The sequence below is a fragment of the Melanotaenia boesemani genome, chromosome 7 (genome assembly GCF_017639745.1).
Source record: "Melanotaenia boesemani isolate fMelBoe1 chromosome 7, fMelBoe1.pri, whole genome shotgun sequence".
NCBI lineage: Eukaryota > Metazoa > Chordata > Actinopteri > Atheriniformes > Melanotaeniidae > Melanotaenia > Melanotaenia boesemani.
In genome coordinates, this window is record NC_055688.1 from 30,556,012 (window position 1) to 30,580,456 (window position 24,445).

A 24,445-nucleotide genomic window follows, 5' to 3' on the forward strand; every position below is an offset into this window, starting at 1 on the left:
CACTGGAATCCTGATTCTTTTGAGTCCAATCTCCGGGTTTGTGACAGTTTGACTATGTTCTTAATCTTAATCACAATATAGACAAATGAAAGTTGGTAACCCTGGAGTGCAAGCTTGGTGGCCCCATAGACTACATTGGGTACATTTTACCCAAACTTCCTTTGGCCTTGAGCTGCAAGATGGCTCCATGTAGATAATACAAATATTCCCATCATCCAAGGTCTCAGAATCTTCAGCATTGCCTTTCAGCCTTTTTCATGTGTTTTTATTATGCTTTTTTTTTTTTAAAAAAAAGCCGCCACACATCTCTCTTTCTTTTTTCCATTGCCTAGATATGATTTAAAAATAATAAAATAATAAAAAAAAACTTAATTTTATGAATGGGATGGTTGTAACACTGTTAACATAAATGTTACAACCCACCCCAACCCTGTCAGCCAATGTTTAGGTAGCTGTGTTAGCATAGTGATTTGAAATTAGCAAGGGGGGAATCCATCACATTTTGCCTAAAAGACAGCTTTTTCATTTACTGTAAGTCATATGGTTTTATTTTAAGTTGCATAAGTACTAAACTAAATTAAGTGTTGGTAAAAAAAAATTACTTTCTTATCCCAAAATCAGTTTTTAGTCAATAAAATCAACATGCATGTGTTTTCAGCCTTGTTCACTGCCATGTGAGATTGAGAAGGAAGTGGGCAAACACTGGAATGATCATCTGACTCCTGTCTCATTCTTGATTGGTGAAAATAGTGGCGTTTCAACTCTCCCCATGTTACAACCATCCCCGGTCTCCCCTACTTCTAAATTAACATGCTGTGGTTCTTAAAACTAAGAATGATCATAACTTATCTGGACTTATTCCAGCATGTGATAAAAGACAAAATAATAATAGTAATAATAAATAAATAATTTTGCTCCTCTCCACCATGATTGCTTTGAAGCTCTCGAGTCCATTCCACGTAAACGATGACCAATGTGTGACGACTTGTTTGTACTCACTTGTTCAGTAAAATGGAAGCTAATAATAAATCACAGGGAACACATTTCTTCTCAAAAGAATGAACAACTCACTGAGGCATGAAATCATTATAAATCTGTGGCATATGGGAGAGATGACAGGCGGCTCCAGAAGACTGCAGCCACTCAGCCTCCATCTGAATGAAACACTCTAAAGCCAAATCACAGCAATCAGGGTGGAATCAATAGATAACCAGATTCTTTTGCCTGGTAGTGATTGTGAGCTGTGCTCACAGATGCCTCCGTTCCCTCATTCTCCCCAATGAGAAAAGACTGAAATCTCAATTTGTGATCAAGTCAATCAATCAGCTCTCTAAATGAATTCTCTGGTTTTGCTAACAGCTTCCGAGAAGTTTATAGGAGACAGTTGAGATTTTACATGAGTTACAGAATTTAATAGTTACACCACACACTCGCTCTATAATGTGGCTTCCATGTGCCATGCTCAGGACGAGTTGTACGCTCAATGCTGGATTTTTTTACTGTCAGTTTTGTATATCATTTATATATATATGTGTGTGTGTGTGTGTGTATGAAGGCTGTCAAAAATAAGACGTTAACAGCATTAACAAATTTGTGTAATTAATTGCGTTTAAATTTTTAACACAATAACGCATGCATGGCATGATAAGCCCCATACGTCGGTCATTTCTCTGTTATGAAGGCTGGACGTGGAAAGGCACGATGGAAAAGTTGGCCGGGTGGCTCTATGGAAGGATTTCAGAATAAATACCCATAGATGTTGCCTCCGTGGAGGTGAGAGGGTTCCACACCCATGCTTGTCCTGCATTCTCTTTTATGCTGGGCTCACACCAAACGATTTTCACGTCTTTAGGAAATCTTAGGAGTTTTGCTGGAGTCACAGCGCTCTCCCGTCATCTCGGTTGTTAGGTGTGGCCTGGTAATCTGCGCTGTTTAACGTCAATCTTTCTCCAGTCTTGGATCTGCGACAATTTCTAACATGTTAGATATTATCGCAAGTCGCCGTGATGAAACACGATCAACAACCAATAGGTGAGCTCTGACAAAAGCAGAAACAGGAATCCTGACATTCAGACCACAGGCAAAAAAGGACGGGGGAGAAAAATAAATGAAAAAAAAGACCAACAAGAAGTGGTGATGATAAGTCGTCGGTGGACCGTCCAGAAAGAGGAGCGGGTGGTTATTAGAAGTAAATGTCTGCTGTGGATCATTTGTTTTTTTAACACTTCTATGATAAAATGAAAAACCTGTTTTTAGCCAGATCATCAGTTTAATCAGAGTTTCTTCATCAGTGTTGGATGCTTAAGTTCAGTCCTCACATCTGATGGTTTTATGACAGATATTATCACCGTTGAGATGGTTGGTGAGATGATAATATATGAATTCTGAATTATGATCTAGAAGATGGTAGAGATGATTTAGAACAACATTAGGTGAGTCCCAATTCAGGATCTGCACACTTTTAAGTGCGGATTCATTGGCCACATACGACATTGCGGTGTGCAAAGCACTGTCCCAATTCACCGAATCTGAAGGACCCTCCCAATCCACCATTTAAATCAGCACTTCGTTTGACCCCAAACAAAGGCTGCTGGTAATGCATCCTTCACTGCCTCTTTTCTCCCAAAATTCATTAAGCACAAGATGATGGCGAATCAGCAAACAAGCTCAGAAGAGTATGTTTTAGGTTTCAATAAACTTTTGTTAAAAAAAAAAAAGAAATGTTTTTTAAACTACACTTTAGTAGAAATGTTACACACGTCAAGAAGGAGACCGGAATGATGGGTGTAGAAGCCTCTTTAATCTGTTTGAGATTAAACACAAAATACTGCTGTGAGTTCCTCTGCTTAGCATGGCCCAAAACACATCCCTCCCGCATTGCTTGCATCAGCCTTTTGCTATTGGTGTGTATGGACAATATTAACAATTCCAAAATATATTTCTAATAACTACTGACATATGTCTTACATAATATTTATGGTCAATAATAGACATTCAGTCACCCCTTTTATAATACAACCAAAACTACGAACTTGGACAAAGCTACAAACAAAAAAATACATCAATGTCCTCAACAATGTATCAAAACCAGTACTAAACACACACACACTCGAGTCCTGCACCAGATACATAGACGAGAACTCGCACACTCGTACACACACGGCGCTCGCACACATGCTCAGAGATCACATATGAGAGAACTGTACCTGTTTGAGATTAAACACAAAATACTGCTGTGAGTTCCTCTGCTTAGCATGGCCCAAAACACATCCCTTGGCAAAAGAATCATACACAAAACAAAAAGACATTAGTGTAAACAGGCTGCGAACGTGGCGCTACGTTTAGCTAGCTTGTTACATACACTGTAAGGCACCAACTCGTTTTAGCTCTTAATATATTCAAATAAAATGATGCCTTGACCTCGAACACAATGTTTATCACTTCGTGGGCCAATGAGGAATATTACTCCACTTTACCAGGCATAAATATGTCACTTATGAACCGTAGTTTGCCACAGAAAAGTGTTTTTATCCGGACCCAACGTATTATGCGTCTTACCTCCCGCATTGCTTGCATCAGCCTTTGAGCCCACCCGCAAGCGTCGGGCTACGTGACTGTGCTGCGTTCAAGTGCAGTGGGGTAACTCACAGCTTAGCTCAAACATTGGTAAACTGATCAATAACTTATTACTTATAATTCGAGTGCACAAACAAATAACAAAGAAATGTATGGGGGGTACGTTTTAGTCTAAATAATTTAACTAAATAAATCCTGGGTGCCACACCCTCCCCTGCTTAATAAAATAAAAAAAAATGCTTAACCATTTTTTTTACACTCATATTACTCAAACAGTGTCTCTTGGGTATTTATTAAGGTTGTACACACCATTGGAATGTCTTATCAAGTAAATTCAAAGTTACCTACTGAAGTAATACCAGTATTGGCGTGGAAAATAACCCATTTGTTTCCCAAGGTAATAAAACAAACAAGTTCACCTTACAGTGAATAATTTAACCTTTGTAACCAAACACATACAGTAAACGGCCAACATTGTCACTTTGTTACCACATCATCACATTGTTTAAATATAAACACTGTTACATTTGTAATATTCACATCTTTGTCTGAATGTGCTATACTTTTGATAATCTCAGTTCTTTAGCTGTTTTGGCACTTCCTATTAAGTCTACAAAACCTTTAATAAACTGCTTGTATGTTGTCTCAAGCCCACGGTCTCCAAAGTCTCTGGGTGCATGTAGGTGAGACACTCACGCCAATGTGGTCTATACCTGTCTGTCTCACTGTTGGCTGTCCCAGTTGGTCGTAGGTGAAGACCCTTGGCCGCCGCCGTTCTCTCTGTGGGTAAGCGTGTGATGACATCTCCTCAGTGTCAGAGTCTCTGTATCTCTGCTGCAGCGGTTCTTCATCAGAAGGATGCTCACTGTACAGCTCTTGGCCCTGGTGCTCCTGTACTGCCAGCAGCTCACCTTCTGCTGGTTCCGCGATCTCCTCTGCTGCATGCTCAGCGATCACAGCAGGGGGGTCCTCTGGCTGATGCTCCTCACTTTCAGCCTCTGGCGTGGGAACCTGCGTTCTGCTGTTGTCCTGGCTCCGCAAGAACGGAGACCGCCACACAAGAGCGCCCTCTTCATCGCTGTCTGATCCTGTGTCCTCTTGTAATGACTGTTGTTGTCTTCTTGTCCTAGTTTGTGTCTTTCTCTTTTGTTTGTTTGGGGACTTGTCTATTCTTTCTGCAGGCAAGCTGTCACATGGGAGGAGTAGATTCCTGTGTACTGTGCGACTTTTACCTCCTTGCTCTGGCCTTATTTCATAAACAGGCAAGTCGGGGCTCTTCTGGCTAACAACTACGTACACAGCATCTTCCCAGTATGAACGGAGTTTACCGGGCCCCCCTCTCTCCTTAAAATTTCGAAGTAGAACTCGGTTGCCTGGGTACAGCTGTCCCCCATGTGTCTTTTGGTCATAGTAGCGTTTGCCCCTTGAGGCCTCCTTCTGTGCTGCTGTTTTTGCTATGGCATAGGCCTCTTGCATTTGTGACTGCCATTTTTGCACATACTCCTCGTAACTGACTTGGTTATCATGGCTTGGTAGGTTGAACATTATGTCTATGGGGAGTCTGGGGGTGCGGCCAAACAGCAAATAATATGGCGAGAAGCCAGTGGCCTCACTCCGTGTGCAATTGTAGGCGTGCACTACCTTTGCCAGTGATTGTTTCCAGTCCGCTTTTTCGTCATTGGTCAGAGTCCTGAGCATGGAGAGCAGAGTTCTGTTAAAGCGCTCCACCTGCCCATTTCCCTGCGGGTGATATGGAGTGGTGTGTGACCCGCGAAGGCCACAGACGCTCTGGAGCTGGGAAAACAATTGATTTTCAAATTCACGTCCCATGTCATGGTGGATTCTCTGCGGAAAGCCAAAGTTAAGAGCATAATGATTAAACACTTTGTCCACCACTGTCTTTGCTGATTTGTTTTTTGTGGCATACGCTTGTGCGAAGCGGGTAAAATGGTCTATCACCACCAAGATATACTCGTATCCATGTTTGCAGGTCTCCAGATGAAGAAAGTCGATTGACACGAGCTCAAATGGGTGAGTGGTGGTAATAGTAGTCAGTGGGGCTCTGTTAGCTCTATTGGGGCGTTTCCTTTTAAGGCATTCACAGACGTGCGTTACAAAATGTTCAACATCATGTTGCATTCTGGGCCAATAAAATCTGTCTCTTATCAACCCTAATGTTCTTTCTGCCCCCAAATGTCCCATCTCTTTGTGGAACTCTTTAAAGACAGTGTCGTGGTGTTCTTTAGGAAGGAGGAGTTGGTCCCTACCATTTACTTGCCTGTAGAGGGCGCCATCATCATTCACATAAAGTTTGTTCCACTGTCTCAGCAGAATTTTGACATCAGTTGACTCTTTTCTGAAAGCCTGACCTTTGGGCAGGTAGTCAGTAACCTTGTACTGGAGAACAGGCCCGATAACAGCATCCTTTTCTTGGCTCGCCCTGATTTCTTGAGGCGAGAGAGTCTTGCCAACTGGGGGTGATGTGGTGTCTCGTACCAGTTGGATGGCGTTTTGGCTGATGACGTAGCTCTCAGGACACATACTCCTTCTCTGAAACAAAACACTTTCAGCAGCTGCTTTAATGACATCTTGTTTCACCTCAACTGTGCACTGTGTCATGTACTGGTCAATGTCAAGTGGTAGTCTAGAGAGCCCGTCAGCGTCTGCGTTTTTCTTGCCTGGTCTGTACCTAATTGTAAAGTTGAAGTCAGCCAGTTCCCCCACCCAGCGGTGACCAGTGGCATTTAGTTTTGCTGTGGTAAGCACGTAAGTCAGGGGGTTGTTGTCTGTGTAACAGACAAAGTGTGGAGCGTAAAAGAGATAGTCGCGGAAACGCTCACATATTGCCCATTTTAAAGCTAGAAATTCAAGCTTTCCAGAGTGCATGTGGTAATTCTTCTCTGGGGGTGTTAAGGTGCGTGAACCATATGCAATTACCCTCATTTTGCCTGCTTGGTGTTGGTACAGTACTGCCCCTAGGCCCTCTTGCGAGGCATCACAATGAAGTATAAAGGGCTGCGCAAAGTCTGGATACCCTAAAATGGGTGGTTCTGTTAAACTGTCTGTGAGCTGGTTTAACACCTCTTGATGAGTCTCAGTCCAACTAATTGGTGTGCTTGGTGGTGGTCGCCCCTTCTGTTTGCAACTAACCCTTTTCCTCCTTGCCTTAGAAACAGGTGGTGTTGTTTCGTCTTTAGGTAAGGTCAGAAGCTGGTATAGCGGCTTGGCTATCTTAGAAAAATCTGGTATGTAGGACCTGTAGTATGAGAGGAAACCTAAAACTCGGCTGAGCTCCCCTACCGTGGTTGGTGGTTTGTCTTTAAGGGCCTGGACTGGGGCTATCTCAGCAGGATCCATAGTATAACCCTGCTCTGAAACCATTCGTCCCAGGAAACGGACTTGTCTCTTAAAGACATCACATTTGTGTGGAGTGAGCTTTACGCCATGTTTTTGGTACCTTTGTAGGACATTACGAATGTGCTGCACGTGGGATTCAAATGATGGAGAGTGCACTAAGTTGTCATCTAAATAGGGCTGACAGATGACATCGCGAAGTCCCTTTAAACAGTCCTCCATACTCCTTTGAAACTCTGCTGGGGCTGAGCTCAGTCCAAATGGTATGCGGTTCCACTGGTACAAGCCCCAGGGTGTAATGAAAGCGGTGAGGGGGCGACTTTCAGGATCCAGGAAGCCCTGGTGATAGGCTTTGCCCTGATCGAGGACAGAAAACCAGGAGCTGCCATGAAGAGAGTCCAACATATCCTAAATTTCCCAGCTTGGGATAAATAAAGTACTTCTATCTATCTATCCTGGATCCTTGGGATTGGATGCCTGTCTGGTACTGATTTTCTGTTAAGTTCTCTGTAGTCACAGCATAACCTCAGTTCACCTGACTTTTTGCGGACACAAACGATTGGCGACGAGTAGGGTGATCTGGACTCTGAAATCCACCCTCGACTCAGCAAGTCCTCGAGATAGTCTTTAACTTCTTGGTGTAATGGCTTTGGTACTGAAATATAGGTCTTTTTAACTGGTGTTGTGTCATTCAGTGTGATGTGCATGCTTAGGGAAGGAATGCACCCCACATCTTTGTCGTCATAGGCAAACGCATGACACTCCTCTCTTAGCAGCTGTTTCACTGTTTCCTGTTGGTCTGTACTGAGATGATCTAGTTTAACTGGAGGGTCCCACTGGGATGGTTTGTGGATGGACTGGGGACTGCTAGTGACTTCATTTACTTGGATAGGAACATTAGTGTCTATATCAGGTCTCTCTGTTGTCTTTTCAGAATCGACTGGGACGGGGTACACTGCCTTTATTTCTTCAAGGTGACCCAGGATAGTACGAGGAGACAAGGTGAGGTCATGTTTACTAGCATTGGCGATTGCAATGGGAATATAGACTGCCCTACCCCGCCTGGTAGTCACCAATCCCTCTTGTATAAGCAGACCCTCTGGTAACTGCGACTCTACATCGGGAACAAACAAGAGGCTTTGGCCTGTGTACTGGGCTCCTACATGTGCACGGACAAAAACTGTGCTTATCTGTGCTGCAGGTAGGTGTATCCCCTTTTTCCCTGAGTTAACTGTCCCAACACTTTCATTTTCATTCGGTGTCTGCAATAGCTTAAGCATGGACTTGGCTGTTTTGACTGACACTGAGAATGTTTGACTGATTTTCTGGATATTCTTTGTTTTCAAATGGCCTTTATCCCACTTGCCCACTACTTCTTCTATCACATTGAAGCCAATAATTGGTTGCTCAGCTACATTGGGATCACTAGATACCAGCATGGGCACTAACAGTGTCTTTGTTGAGTGAGTATCACCATCTAGACGGAACTCTGTCTCTATCCACCCCATATATGGAATCTCACTCCCATTTGCCGCTAATGCTACCAGTGGTTCAGATAGGAGCTCAGTGAGTGGTCTTATTACACTGTTTGGGAGGTTTTTTGTTCTCCAGTCATTGTTTATAAGACTAGCTTGAGCCCCTGTGTCCCATAAAGCTTCCACTGGTACAGTGTCTAGGTGGCACTGGACAACACATCGTCTCCCAATGAGGCTTATGAGCTTGTTTTGGCGTTGTGAAGGGATATAACTGCCAGGCTGTGGTGGAACAGTTTGTTTTTCACACTGACCTGTTGGGTTTGCAAGGTTGGCTTGCAGGGACGCAATGTCTATGTGGGACCTAGAGGGAGTTTGGGCTACTGTGGGTCCCGTCTCAGCAACCCCCCCCCCCCCCGTTTCCCTGCAGATTTCTGCTTTGTCTGCAGCCACGAGAGAGGTGGCCTTCTTGCCCACAGCGAAAACAGTGGCGACAGGTGTCACCAGCCCCAGCCTCTCTGCACACTTGACAACCTTTAGCTCCTCTTGCTAGCGGTGGCTTTCGAGTTGTTGCTGATGACTCTGTATACAGTTTCTTTATCTCCTGGACTTCTGCTCTTAGGCCTTCAATAAGCTTAACAGTCTCTGCATCTAGTCCTTGTGATGTCTTGTCTTGCGTCTGTTTCTTCCTGTTACTTATTTCACTTACTCTTGTCTGTTTTTCAGTGTGTGTGTCGTCCTCACTGCTCGAAGGGTGGTGGCTGTGACTGGACTGTATCTCTGTGTGTATTTCGTTCACTCTAGGTGGCTTGACTGGTGTGTATCTCTTAAGCTTGTTCTGTCGCTCCGTTTCCAGACTTGAAGCCTCATTTATCTTTTCAATTAAAACTTCATCAGTCACTTTTGGGTTGCTCAGGTATGGTTTTAACTGGAACTTGACGGCTTCACTTAACAGACCAGTCTCTAATGATCGCAGGAACTTGCGTTGAATCAGAGTTGGACTGAACTGTTCCCCATCATCTTCATCCCCAGACTTACGGAGCAGTTTTTCTCTCAACTCTATGGCTCTGAACAGGAAGGCTTGGGCTGACTCTTTAGGGTCTTGCGATATGTTCATGAGTCTGTGGAGTAGTTCAGATGATGAGTCAACTTTGTAATGTCCTCTCAATATAATTTTTAGTGTAGGCAGGGTGAGGTCTCGCTTGACTTCTAGGAGGTCTCTGAGGTGAAGGCCAGGGCAGACGGCCTTTATCACAGCCTCAATTATTTCGTTCTCTGAGTAACCCTTCTTAAGGCCAGACTCAATCTGATTTGTCAGACTGGTAAAAGAGAGTTTGTCCTTCTGTCCTGCTTCCCCTATTTGGCCCCATATTTTAAAGTCTTTCTTTAAGGTCACTTCAGGAGTTCTAAGGAGTGAAGGTGGGTTGTTTTCTCTCTCGCTGACCATGCTTATGTTGCTCAGCTGAGTCCCCAAAGCCCCTATCTTCTCTTCTAAAACACGGCGTTCTTCTGCCTGTGCCTGCTGAAGTTGCTCATATTCCTGCCTAAGCCTTTCCATCTCTGTAGGCTCTGGATTTTGTACTTGTGTTTGCTCTGTTGTTTCGTGCACTTCAGGTGACCGTATACGCGACTGGAGATCACTCATATACTGCAAGAACTCCTGAGACCCTTCGCTCTTTTGGATTTCATCTAGTGTGCTTTCCACCATCCTCATTAGACCTCGACGGGTTTGTCCTTTAAACCCCTCGCCCGATGGTTCACTGCACTTTAGATGATAGCACACCGTGATGAGCTCTGGTTTATCCAAAGTCCACAGAGTTTCTATGATCTCGTCTTGTAGTTGCTCCATGTTGATTGGTGTCTTTTCTAGGTTCGTCGTGCTGCGTGTAGGATTGAGGGCTGAGGCGCGGTGGGTGTCGTTGAGGGCTGGTTGTCTCCTGGCTGGCTCGCCAAGTTTATGTTACACACGTCAAGAAGGAGACCGGAATGATGGGTGTAGAAGCCTCTTTAATCTGTTTGAGATTAAACACAAAATACTGCTGTGAGTTCCTCTGCTTAGCATGGCCCAAAACACATCCCTCCCGCATTGCTTGCATCAGCCTTTTGCTATTGGTGTGTATGGACAATATTAACAATTCCAAAATATATTTCTAATAACTACTGACATATGTCTTACATAATATTTATGGTCAATAATAGACATTCAGTCACCCCTTTTATAATACAACCAAAACTACGAACTTGGACAAAGCTACAAACAAAAAAATACATCAATGTCCTCAACAATGTATCAAAACCAGTACTAAACACACACACACTCGAGTCCTGCACCAGATACATAGACGAGAACTCGCACACTCGTACACACACGGCGCTCGCACACATGCTCAGAGATCACATATGAGAGAACTGTACCTGTTTGAGATTAAACACAAAATACTGCTGTGAGTTCCTCTGCTTAGCATGGCCCAAAACACATCCCTTGGCAAAAGAATCATACACAAAACAAAAAGACATTAGTGTAAACAGGCTGCGAACGTGGCGCTACGTTTAGCTAGCTTGTTACATACACTGTAAGGCACCAACTCGTTTTAGCTCTTAATATATTCAAATAAAATGATGCCTTGACCTCGAACACAATGTTTATCACTTCGTGGGCCAATGAGGAATATTACTCCACTTTACCAGGCATAAATATGTCACTTATGAACCGTAGTTTGCCACAGAAAAGTGTTTTTATCCGGACCCAACGTATTATGCGTCTTACCTCCCGCATTGCTTGCATCAGCCTTTGAGCCCACCCGCAAGCGTCGGGCTACGTGACTGTGCTGCGTTCAAGTGCAGTGGGGTAACTCACAGCTTAGCTCAAACATTGGTAAACTGATCAATAACTTATTACTTATAATTCGAGTGCACAAACAAATAACAAAGAAATGTATGGGGGGTACGTTTTAGTCTAAATAATTTAACTAAATAAATCCTGGGTGCCACAGAAACACTACAAAACCAAGTACATTAAAAGCATGTTTGTTAAATGGTGGCATTAAAATTTAAGGTTTAAGTGATTTAGCGTCCTGTGTTGTTGCTATGGGAAATTCTTGTTGACTAGGTAGACTGTCCCATTTTATGAACGTTAAGCAGACTTCGAAACGGAGGACACTGTAGCCTACATAGTCTGCACACTCCGAAGTGTGCAGACCCTGAATTGGGACACATATATAGAAGTACATTACATGCTGCATTTTATGACTGTTACGTCCCCCTTTTGTCCAGGGGTCAATAGGACTGTAACACAGATGGAGCCGGACCAATGATAAATAAAATACAATGATCTTTATTAGTAATCAAAACAGAAATGGATTCCAGAAATCAAACAATCCTTATCCAGCTATGATTTAACCTACAAAACAAAACAAACCAACTAAAACTGTGTCCTTTCTCAGGTTAAACAATTACTCTTACCAGTACCAATTAATAACCAAACCAAAAATGTCCCCTAAACGGGCTACACGCTCACAGGCAGAATTCTAATAACCAAAACAAAACAAAGCTCCTAACAAACCAAACACAAAAGTCTCCTTCTTTCAGGGAGGGATGGTACACAAACTCAGAACTCAAAAGTAGTTAGTCTTACACCAAATCTCAAAAATCCACACACAGGGAAAGTCTCTAAACCACACAAGAAGTAATCGCTCTCAGTTTGGCAAGCATGTGTCCCACAGTCCACAGCTGCCCAGAATGATGGTGATGATGCAGTCTTAAAGGGAGCCTCTACTCCGGATTGAATAGCTTGTCAGAGAGTAAAGCGTAGGACGGCCAATCGTAAAGCAGGGGAGGCGGGTGCTGGTTGGTTTCCACAGCCACTTGTTTTCCAGCACTTTCTGTAACTCCAGTTCCTCCCGGCTGATAAGCCGGTGGGCGTAACAATGACCCTTTGACATCTGACGTTTACCCAAGGGAATCTCAGTTAACAGTAAATATTTGTAGCATTGGCTCTTTCTGTTGATACAATGCAGTAAAAACGGGCAAATTTCAGGCATATAAAAACTTGTGAATGGTGATTAATCACGATTAATTTGTAAGCTGTGATTAATCATGATTAATTCATTTGGATAATTTGACATATCTATCTATCTATCTATCTATCTATCTATATATATATATATATATATATATATATATATATATGTATATATATATATATATATATATTGCCCTGAAAGAAAAGTGTCCTGTTCCAGCTCTGATTCAGACTGGAGGTCAACTCCACAGCAATACCACCACTCAGATGGAAAAACTCCTTGCTAATAAGGTCAAAGACAAACAACACTTCAGAAATAAATGCATTCTCACATCTGCAAAGGTCAAGTTGCCATAATATACACTGCCTGGCCACAAAAAGTCACTACCAAAGAAAAAGGTTACACTGTAATATTTCCTGGGCTGTTTTTAGCTTGATTACGTCAGCATTCGCTGTGGTATTCTTTCAGTAAGCTTCTGCAATGTTACAAGATTTATTTCCATCCAGTTTTGCATTAATTTTTTCCCAAGATCTTTTATATTGATGATGGGAGACTCCAACCACTGCTTGAAGTCTTGTACAGCACATCTCAAAGACTCTTAATGTGGTTCAGGGATTGGACTCCACGGTGGCCAGTCCATGTGCGTCTCCCTGAACCACTTTTTTTTACAACTTGAGACGAATCCTGGCATTGTCATCTTGGAAAATGCCCGTGCAATCAGGAAAAAAAATATCCATTGATGGAACAACCTGGTTATTCAGTATATTCTTTGGACACATAATGTTGCTGCAGCAGCTTCATGATCAGCGTAGAATAAGGAAATTAACCACCAGATTTTTATCCTATGTTTCAGTCTTGGTACATTGCTTCATAATAATAATATTTAATGTGTATTCTTGATATTTAGGGACATCTAGGGGCCTTAGGGAATGTATTCCCAGTTTAGTCTCTATTATTATACCTAAGGAAATTGCAATAAAAAAAAATATTCCAGTTCAATTTTATATTTATGGCACTAATTCACAACATTTCCCTGCACTTCACAGACAGTCCAAGTATATACAGTTCAGCATCCAATTAAATCTACATTATTCCCTAGTCTTGGTGAATACTCTATTCTAATTGGCTGTAGGGTGTTGGTATTCTAGGACATCTATAAAAAAAGTTTGGTCAAATAGCCTTATTGTCGTAAATCATTGCGCTGGCTAAACGCTAGGTGGTAACCATGGCAACAGAAACTCAGAACATATGTTATTTCACCATTTATTCATCACACTGGCAATCCCTCCACTGATTAGGTCCAATATAACAGCTGACTGAGCTGAGGGTTCTGTGTCAGAGTCGGTTACCTTGGTAACTCGTCACAACGAAAGATATTAAATAGTCCACTCAGCTGCTTCTTGTGAAAGACTTAAGATTTAATTATTACGTTAATAATTAACGTATTAATAGTAATTTAATATTTATTTATTTCATAAGTGACAGTGGTGTAAGTGGGATAATGCCCTTTGAGGTGTCCATTATCAGAAATGAATGGACTTCATGGAAGCAACCGTCCTCCGCTTTGCATTGGATGGTTCATGCCTCTGCATCATTCATTTCTGGTAATGTACACCTCAAAAGGCATTATCCCTTACCTAGTCCACTTTTCAGTAATATATACAAATTTCTATCATCTGTTTTTTTCTTTCTGACAAAACAGAGAATAACACCATACTAGCAAAGATTCCATGTATATAGATGCAATTGATCTCCTAAAACAACAAAGTAATGTTTGAATATGAATATGAGGGTCTAAATTTTGAGTGCCAATAAAAAAATAAAAAAAAAAAAACATCATTGTCCTGTTTTTTTTTTTTTTTTTTTTTTTTTAATAGTGGGTAATTCCGTACTTGTAAAGCTTCAGTCTGATTGGAACCATAATGGAGACAAAGAAAAATAAATATATAAATACTGTCATTTATAATGGAATTTCTTTTTTTGTGTGTGTGTTTTTTCCTACCATGTTTTATTGTAGACCATTGGCCTGATGATCGAACATGGCTTCTGAAGGAAATGCATAGAGGTACTTTCAGACTGTTAATGAAGAACAGCAACTTCCTTGTTAAAACAGAGTTGAGAAAAACAAAAGTGGAAGAAGTGAAATCAGTTAACTGGCAAGAAGCCACTTTTCAAGCTGCCAAAAGCAAAAGCAGCCAACCATAGATCACTTTGGATGAGTCATAGCATTATCAAACACAAAAGTCCTTCCAAGATGGACAGAGAATCGTTCCAGGGAGGTAGAAGAGGTCCTCGATGAGACAGCAGATTCAGAATGCCCTTTAATTTGGTGTAAGATTTCAAATTGATTTGAAAAAGATTAGTGTGCTGGCAATTCTATCACAATTAACAATGTACCAGTTTACTATACAATAAGATTTAATCATTTAAATCCTAACGCTTCTTAATTTTTCTTCAGCAAGGCTGGTTAACTGAAAAACTAAATATTGGGAATAGTGAGAAAGTTTCACAGCAACAGAGATTCAATGAGTGCAGACATGCAAAGGGGTGAATTACACAGAAAGCCACACTTTTGACATTTTATTTAAAAGGTTTTGTGGGCTCAAGTGGCCTTTATTGACAGTGGAGAGCAGACAGAAAAGTAAGCAGAGGCAGGGGCATAGCATCTGGAAAGAACCCTCTGGACAGGACTTACACCTGAGCCTACAGAGCTCACGGTCACATGATGTTTTTTTTTATTTGGAATTAATTATTCAGAATTAAATAATTAATTATTAAAGTATTCTCCAATGCATTTACACGTAAATAGTAATTCCGAATTGAGGTTTACATTTAATCGCCTTTATTCAATTTCACTTGAATTAAGGCGAACCATTCCCCGGGTTGGGAAGGGTTCTGATTGGACAGCGGGCGGATGTGACATATTTACATCTACCAGTTCCTGCTTCTTTTCTTTTCAGCTACAACATGAAAGTCCACATAATAATATAATTTTTGCTTTTGCATCTTTTTAAAGGTGATTTAATGTTTTATTGTGAATTAAAGAGGAATTAAAACTCTTGTGTAAACATGGCCAGTGACGAAGAATTAAAGCTGCTTACCGGGTTACCAATACATGTGATTTTACATTGATCCTTGGAGTGAGCATGCATTGTTGTTTATCTCTGTGTTGGCCGTGTAATGGACCTGAACAGACCTCGGATAGGCTTCAGCCCACCTTGACCCTGGATAGGATATAGTAAGAGTTAAAAATCGATGGATGGATAAATGGATATTAGGTGTGGAAAGGGGAAAAATGTTGTGTCATCTTTTAATACACTTTGGTAACATGACATGGCAGATAATTGATTTAATGGAAAATGGTGGCAGATAGACATGTGTGACTGACATGAAAATGAAATGGTTGGACAAATTCATCAGTCACTTTTCACTGGTTTAGAAAAATCAATCCATCTCCAGAAACATCTAATTTACCAACACGAAAATTGTCAGGCTGGCTACATGAAGTGTAAGAGGTGATTATTAATTAATAATTACGAGGCATACCTCAGTGGTCCAAAAGGTAATTTAAATGTCCCCTTTATTAACTGCAGACTTCATTCTACAGCTTTATAGTTCCTGATGTTTTTACATGTTGTCTTTAATATGGTTTTACCTTTGATCCCTCTGAGGAACTGAAGCCATATAAAGGGTTTCTACCACTCCAAAACAAAGTGATAAGGAGCTTGTCATAGATTCTTATATAAAACAAGGAATACTCTGTCAGGCTTCACCAGAAAATTTGTTGTGCTATCAAAACTTTTTAGCACATAAAATGCTAACCGTTGTCACTTCTAAGCAATATTGGGCCATTTGCTGTAGAGAAGAGGATTTGCTTTCAGACCTATTCCCCATCCAGCCATTGTAGAAGGCATTTCTGACACCGCCCGTTGTTCCAAACAGCACTTTGAGTGAACCATGCAGCAGTGCTTTCAGAATGTTTAAATGCAGAGTGCAGAGTTTAAGCTAAAAAGTGCATTAGGCCCATTTTCGTGTAACCCCAAATGCTTTAAGCTAAAAGGTTCTACTTGAATGGCAGTCAGGCTCTACAGTTGGCTCACTGTGAATGACAAAACTTTCTTGGCTTATTTAAACATTTGAGAGTCATCCCCCAGATGATACCCTGAAACTCGGGTTGCAAAATCTCCAGTGAATATTGGTAGTGGCAGGCTGAAGTTCGGTTCATGCAGTCAATCAGTTTTGCTTGGGGAGAAGAGTAATTGTGTCATCAAGGGGGATAATCAGTAGAGCGAAGCACATTAGAGAGGAAGTGCCATTGAGCTATGTGTTACCCGTTCCTATTACTTCCTGTGAAAACAATGACTGTGTTTGAGTAACCAATGATTGAGACAACATGATCTCATGGCGTGTGCCATTGATGAGAACTGCTTCTTGCAAAATAGTCTGAATTTGCTTTTAGCATGCAGAGCTTTTTTTAATTTTTGTTTGTTTTCATCAAGTTAGAGTAAATCAAAAAAATGTTTTCCTACTCCACAGTTTGGTTCGCCAGCTGAGATACCTGAGCTGTGAAACACATTTTAAAAGTGAATACCAGAGCAATCTCACTCATTGCTGCTGAGCAGTAGCATAACACAAATCTATCCATGCACGGCCTCCCTGCAGCTCCCTGTGAGTCCTACTCTAGACACTCATGCACACACTAAACAGTCAGCATAATAATGCATATTAATAATAAATTTTAACACAACCTACACCTCTTTGGCATACAGAATTAAACTGAATGCTGTTCTGGAAACATGTGGACTAAATGCTTGATTCTGGTCTCTAAAGAAGTCTGGCAAATAATTTTTATGTCTATCCTTTTTTTCTGTAAATAGGTGCTTGCTGATGACAGTAACCTATATACAGAATCAGACCACAACCTGCTGTCATACCTAGTATAAATACAAACTACAAACAAACTCAGTACAGTACCAACCCAGATGATTTTCATTTTAGGGTTGTAAGCCCTAAAATGCACACTAAAACTTTCAGATTTATAAAAGTTTGCACACACACGTCCCACACCTGTTCATGAATCACAATCAACTCTAAAGTAGGTGCACGTGAGGGAGTGCCTTGCCACACCCTTGTGGTGGCCATAAAAGGTCTGGTGAAAGCCTATAATAAATATTCATCACATTATTTGATGGCTCAGGAGTTTTTTTTAAGCAGTTTTTTTTTGGAATGTGAGACAGCGATCAGGTGGACCAAGGTGAGAAACATAAAAAGGTTTTATTTGGTGGGCACGGCGTGGGCATTACCACGCTCAGAAAGGCAGATGAGAGCAGCAGGCGGCAGATGCTGTCAACTCCTTGTCTGAAGAATCTGATGGTACGTCTGGATATCTCAGTTGGCAGGGCACGCATCTCCCATGCCGGAGACCAAAGTTTGAATCCCACAGTGGTGAATCGCTTTGGAGAAAAGCGTCTGCTAAATGACAGTACTGATGCTGGTAATTTAGTAATTTGTTTTAATTTATAAAATAAATATGTACAGATACATCTGAGATTGGTAGCAGTTTATTTAATGTTAAATGATATATACACTCCGAGGAAGTCCTGCAGGTGCAGAGGCACACAATCACAACTATTAACGAGATGGCCAAGGAGTTGTAGGAAATAGGAAATAAAGACAGTCTGGACAGAAATTAAGATAACAACAAAAAAAGCATTGTGTAAGAATAAATAACTAAAAGGAAATCCACCTCTTGTGTATTTCATAACTGTTGCATCACTTCTAGATACTCCAGCCTCCAGTCTGCGTCCCACTCTACTGGGTCTTAGAATGAATGACGGAAGCTATTTTTCACATTTTCTTTTACTGACTGCTACATGTTGGCAGCAGACTGTCCACCTTACTTAGCTTAATGTATTTTATAACATAGGTTTTGTTTCACAATGACAAAACATATTTTAGTGGTTGAGGTCCTTATTAATATCATCTCCCTTTTTCTTGAAAATCCTGTTTTGTTTTTTCCTGAGCATGCAGTCTTATGAGTATTAATATGGAATGTGCCTCTTTATTCATTTCTGCAAACGGCTTTAATATATAACATTTGGCATGAAAGGTAAAAGTGGATTGTGCACAAATGTCTCACATTTCACATAATTTCCTTGATTCTATTCTGTACCGTTGGTGTTGCTGTTTCCTGTTTTTCCAGATTTTGTGCGTACGGCAGGGTCAGAGTTCCTGTGAAGGTGGGACATTTTCTCGTTAAGTTTGGTTTTTATAAATCCCAAAACTTGGCTATGATTGGTGTATGCTGGCTTTTGTTCGTGCGCCAGCTTTTTAAATGAGGCCCCTGGAGAGCAAACAGGAATCAATGGATTGTGTCACCATCACACCAGACTCTGCGCCGGACACGCCTGCAACCACTAATCACCGCCGTTCATCATCTCCGGAGTACTAAGGACTCACACCTGCAGCCAATCCCTAGCCAGACCTTATAAACCCCAGGACACCAGTCAGTATCTGTCGGACCTCGTTCAAGTGACGTGAACTCTTCCTCCTTCCCTTCCCCGGTCCCGACTGACCCTGACGATCCAGTGGACAAGATCAGTGTGTATTTTCCTAAGATACCTTCTCCAGCCAAAGACACCTGTTCGTAATAAATCTGTCAACTCTGTTCTGTCTCGGAGAGGTCCTACATAACAGAAGGTCCGACCGCAACCGAGAACAACACCAGGATGGAGCCTCTTCCCGCACGTTATGCCGGAGATCCCCAGTATTGCAGTGGCTTCCTCCTTCAGTGTTCTTTACACATCGAAATGAATCCTACCAGGTACCCTACTGAGCGCGCTAAGGTGGCTTATATCATATCCTTGCTTTCAGGACCGGCTCTCCAGTGGGCGGATGCAATGTGGCAACAGGAGGGCGTGGTCACGCAATCCTATCAACAGTTCACACGTCACTTCAAGGAAGTGTTCGGGGTTCCCCCCGGGGACTCAACCATACAGGAAAAACTCTCCCAGCTGAAACAAGGAGGTACACCTATCACAGAACATGTCATTCGTTTCAGAACCTTAGCAGCAGCCAGCGGCTGGAACGAAGCAGCGTTGCTTACCCGCTTCCGGATGAGTTTGGATACAGATCTACAATTACAACTCGTCACGTTTGATGACACCCTTGGGCTCGAAAAGTTCGTCCAGCTCACCACCCGGGTAGCGCATAGACGGGCAGGCTGCCTGCAGGACCCACAAGCCGCGGTGGCGGCTGCCGAGACAGAGGGAACAGAGCCAATGCAGGTGGACACGGTCAGGCTGACTCCGACAGAGCGTCGGCGGCGACTCATCAATGGACTCTGCCTGTACTGCGGACAAGAGGGCCACCGACGGGAAACCTGTCCCGTTCGACTACCGAGATCCAGGGTGAGTTTGGCCTGCCGAGCCTCTATCACATCCAAATCTCGCACCATTCCTGTCATTCTCACCTCTCCTTTGGGATCCCTAACAGTTACGGCGCTCATTGACTCCGGTTCCGAAGGCAACTTCATATCTGGATCGGTGAAGAACAGATTGCAAGTCCAGTGCCACAACTGCGCCACACAATATCACATCCAATCCATAACGGGGAAAAGAATCACACCCCTCAACAGTCAGCTCCAAACTTCACCCCTGAAGTTGCAAGTAGGGGGATTACACAACGAAAAGGTTTCCTTCCTGGTCATACACGACGCCACAGTAGATGTGATACTGGGACAACCATGGCTGGAAAAGCATGATCCGACTATATCCTGGAAAACCGGAGACATTCTGCGTTGGGGCTCCACCTGCTACCCCTCGTGCTTTCCGACCCTACCACATCCCGATCCCGATAAAGTCCTCTGGCTTAGGTCCACTTCTATTGAAAGTCCAGATATCAGCTCTGCCGACACGTATCCCCCGGAATATGTATCCTTCAAAGACGTTTTTTTGTCCCGCCAGAGCCGCACTATTACCACCGCATAGACCGTCTGACTGCGCCATAGACCTCGTACCAGGTGGAAAACTCCCTATGGGCAGGATTTACCCTTTATCCATCCCAGAAACGACGGCAATGGAACAGTATATCACCGAAGCCCTGAAACAGGGCTATATCAGAAAATCTACGTCTCCTGCAGCATCCAGTTTCTTCTTTATCGACAAGAAAGATGGGGGATTAAGACCATGTATCGATTACCGAGCCCTTAATCAGATCACACGCAAGTACAAGTATCCACTTCCACTGGTTCCGGCTGCTCTAGAGAAACTCAGAGGGGCTACCCTCTTCTCAAAGTTAGACCTCCGAAGCGCCTATAACCTCATCAGAATACGAGAAGGGGATGAATGGAAAACAGCTTTTGTGACCCCAACCGGACATTATGAGTATCTAGTCATGCCCTACGGTTTAGTTAACGCCCCATCAGTCTTCCAGAGCTTCATGAATGAGATCTTCCATGATATGATTAACCAATTTATACTTGTCTATCTGGATGACATTTTGATCTTCTCTGCAGATCTCCAGACCCATGTAAACCATGTGAGACAAGTGCTCAAACGCCTTCGCACCCACAGCCTGTTCCTGAAAGCTGAGAAGTGTGTTTTCCATCAGACAGAAGTGGAATTCTTGGGTTACCTGGTAGGACCCCAGGGTGTGACAATGAACCATAAAAAAGTACAAGCCATCCTGGAGTGGCCCAAACCCACTACCATAAAGGCCCTCCAAAGTTTCCTGGGTTTTGCAAACTTCTACAGACGTTTCATTGAGAACTTCAGCGCCATCACCGCTCCACTCACCGCCATGTTGAAGAACAAACCCCGCCAGTTACATTGGACGCCTGCGGCGGAGACGGCCTGGCTACAGCTACGCCAAGCGTTCAGTGGTGCACCCGTCCTACGCCACCCGGATCCCTCGCAACCTTTCGTGGTGGAGGTGGATGCATCCTCAGCGGGGGTCGGCGCAGTCCTGTCACAGCGTATGGGAAGTTCGTCACAGCTTCACCCCTGTGCGTTCTTCTCTCGGCGATTGAGTCCAGCTGAGCAAAACTACGACATCGGAAATCGGGAGCTCCTGGCCATCAAGATGGCACTGGAGGAGTGGAGACACTGGCTGGAGGGAGCCACGCATCCGTTCGTGGTCCTCACAGATCATAAGAACCTGTCTTACATCCGGGAAGCCCGCCGTCTAAACCCCAGACAAGCCAGGTGGGCTCTCTTTTTCACACGTTTTGACTTCACCATCAAATATCTTCCAGGGTCTAAGAACTGTCGAGCTGACGCCCTGTCCAGGCTCTACGAGAAAGAGGGGGTGCCGGAGGAGCCTCCACCTATACTGCCAGCACGGATGACGGTCGGGGCGGTTCAGTGGGCGCTAGATGAACAGATTCTGGAAGCACTGGAAAGGACACCTGCACCGTCTGACACCCCGACAGGTCGTATTTATGTTCCCACAGAATATCGTCAGCAATTGGTGGAATCTGCGCATACCTCACCGGGGACTGGACATCCGGGAATCCAGGCCACACAGGCTCTGTTACAACCCCGCTACTGGTGGCCCGGCATGAACTCCCACATACGTCAATTCGTATCTGCCTGTGCCCCTTGTGCGCAGACTAAAAGCACGAGACAGCTGCCTGCGGGGAAATTGCGTCCGCTGCCTATACCGCAAAGACCCTGGTCTCATTTAGGTGTGGACTACATGACCGACCTTCCTGCCTCTCAAGGTAACACCTGTGTACTCGTAGTGGTGGACAGATTCTCCAAAGCATGTAAACTTATCCCCTTTCCTAGCATCCCGACCGCGGCGACCACTGCCAGGGCGCTGTTTGAACATGTGTTCAGGAATTTTGGACTACCAGAGGACATTGTCTCCGATCGGGGTCCCCAATTCATCTCACGTTTCTGGCATGCTTTTTTCGGTTTGTTAGGGGTCTCGGTCAGCCTTTCCTCTGGATATCATCCTCAGACTAACGGCCAGGCCGAGAGGAAGATCCAAGAGGTGGGCCGGTTCCTGCGGACGTACTGCCACTCGAATCCCACTACGTGGAGCGAGTTGTTGCCCTGGGCTGAATACGCCCAGAATTCCCTCCGACAGGCTGCCACAGGTCTCACCCCGTTTGAGTGCGTTCTGGGTCGACAACCTCCTTTCTTCTCTTGGGATGGAGCTTCATCGGAGGTTCCTGCGGTGGATGAATGGTTCAGGCGCAGTGAGCGGGTTTGGGCCCAGGCGCATCGTCATCTGCAGCGGGCCATCAGACGCAGTGTTCCCCTGGCGGATCGACGGCGGTCCGTGGCTCCTGCGTATGCCGTGGGGGACCTGGTGTGGTTGTCCACTCGGGACATACGTAACCGTGGATCCTGCCGGAAGTTAAGTGCTCGATTCATTGGCCCTTTTCCTATAGCTGCCCGTATCAACCCGGTTGCCGTCCGCTTGGATCTGCCGGGTTCCTATAAGATCCATCCTGTTTTTCACGTGTCTTTACTGAAACCTTACCATCCTCCTGTTGATCTGTCTCCTTCAGGGTCTGGTGTGCCGTCCGTCCCTCCTCCGCCGCCTCCCCCTCCGCTGGCCACGGCGGATGGCTCTGTTTATGCCGTCCGGGAGGTGGTGGACTCGCGGCGCCGCCGTGGGCGGTTGGAGTACCTCATTGACTGGGAGGGGTATGGTCCGGAGGAGCGGTCCTGGGTGCCCCGGGCAGATGTGCTGGATCCCTTCCTCCTCCGGGCTTTTCACGCCGCTCATCCCCTCCGGCCGCGTCCGCGTCCCCGTGGTCGTCCTGTTTCCCAGTTTCCTCGTCGCCCTTTGGGGGCTCCTGGCGGGGGGGGTACTGTCACCATCACACCAGACTCTGCGCCGGACACGCCTGCAACCACTAATCACCGCCGTTCATCATCTCCGGAGTACTAAGGACTCACACCTGCAGCCAATCCCTAGCCAGACCTTATAAACCCCAGGACACCAGTCAGTATCTGTCGGACCTCGTTCAAGTGACGTGAACTCTTCCTCCTTCCCTTCCCCGGTCCCGACTGACCCTGACGATCCAGTGGACAAGATCAGTGTGTATTTTCCTAAGATACCTTCTCCAGCCAAAGACACCTGTTCGTAATAAATCTGTCAACTCTGTTCTGTCTCGGAGAGGTCCTACATAACAGATTGGAAATATAACATCTCAAATGACAATAAGTTCAAAGACTCCAGGTCCACCAAGGTTATGGTGACCATTTTCTGGGGCACTAAAAGAGGGGTGCACACCAACTACCCGCTCCATAAAACAGAAGGAAATGGGAATAATACACTAATCTACTGAAGCATGTTTGTCATCCTATCATAGAAAAACGCACAGAAAATTTTATGTTCTTCTGTTTCACTGGGACAAAGCGCCGTCCACACCAGCTGAGTTGCAATGGAAGCAGTGTACGAGTATGGCAAACGTCTTCCTCACCCATGCTATTTTCTAGACATAACCCCCAGCAACTTTCACCGCTTTCCCAGGCTGAAAGAACACCATTGGGGATGGAGATTTGAGGATGATGATGAGCTGACTGCTGCTGTGGAGGGCTGGTTATGGGATTAAGATGCTGAGTTCTACTGATCAGGTATCAATGGCTGGCAAACTAGACGAAACAAGTGTGTGGAGTTGGAAGGGAACTATGTTGAAAAAGAAAGCATTAGAAATCTAAATAACTTGTTCTTTCTGTGTAAGGCTCAAAACAGTTTTATATTCCCTCGTTGATCTGCTTCTCTCCTAATTTTTTTATCTCACTGTTTACTGTAACTCAGTGCAGCTGAATTCTTATAGTTTATCTCACAGAGTCACTTTGCAGTGAAGCAAACAATTTATAGAGCAGGACTGAAGAGTTCAATAATGTACTGATATTTTGCCCACCTGGAGACTCTGTGGATTGAATACATGTCAAGATAGAGAATTAATTAGAAGTACTGACTTATTACATTGCCTAAACCTGATAGACGCCAAGTTGAAATGAATAAGTCTGCTAACAGCTTTTTAGGATGTTTTCTGTT

General features: G+C 43.9%; 1 protein-coding gene across 1 annotated transcript; it reads right to left on the reverse strand.

Moving 5' to 3' along the window:
* Window positions 1–8,799: 8,799 nt before the first annotated feature.
* Window positions 8,800–10,977, reverse strand: LOC121642796. The gene is made up of 2 exons (XM_041989746.1): window positions 10,818–10,977; window positions 8,800–10,508 (listed from the first exon to the last, which is right to left on the reverse strand). The coding sequence occupies exon 2, from the start codon at window positions 10,249–10,251 to the stop codon at window positions 8,800–8,802; it is 1,452 nt and encodes a 483-aa protein (XP_041845680.1). The 5' UTR covers window positions 10,252–10,508; window positions 10,818–10,977.
* Window positions 10,978–24,445: the final 13,468 nt, after the last annotated feature.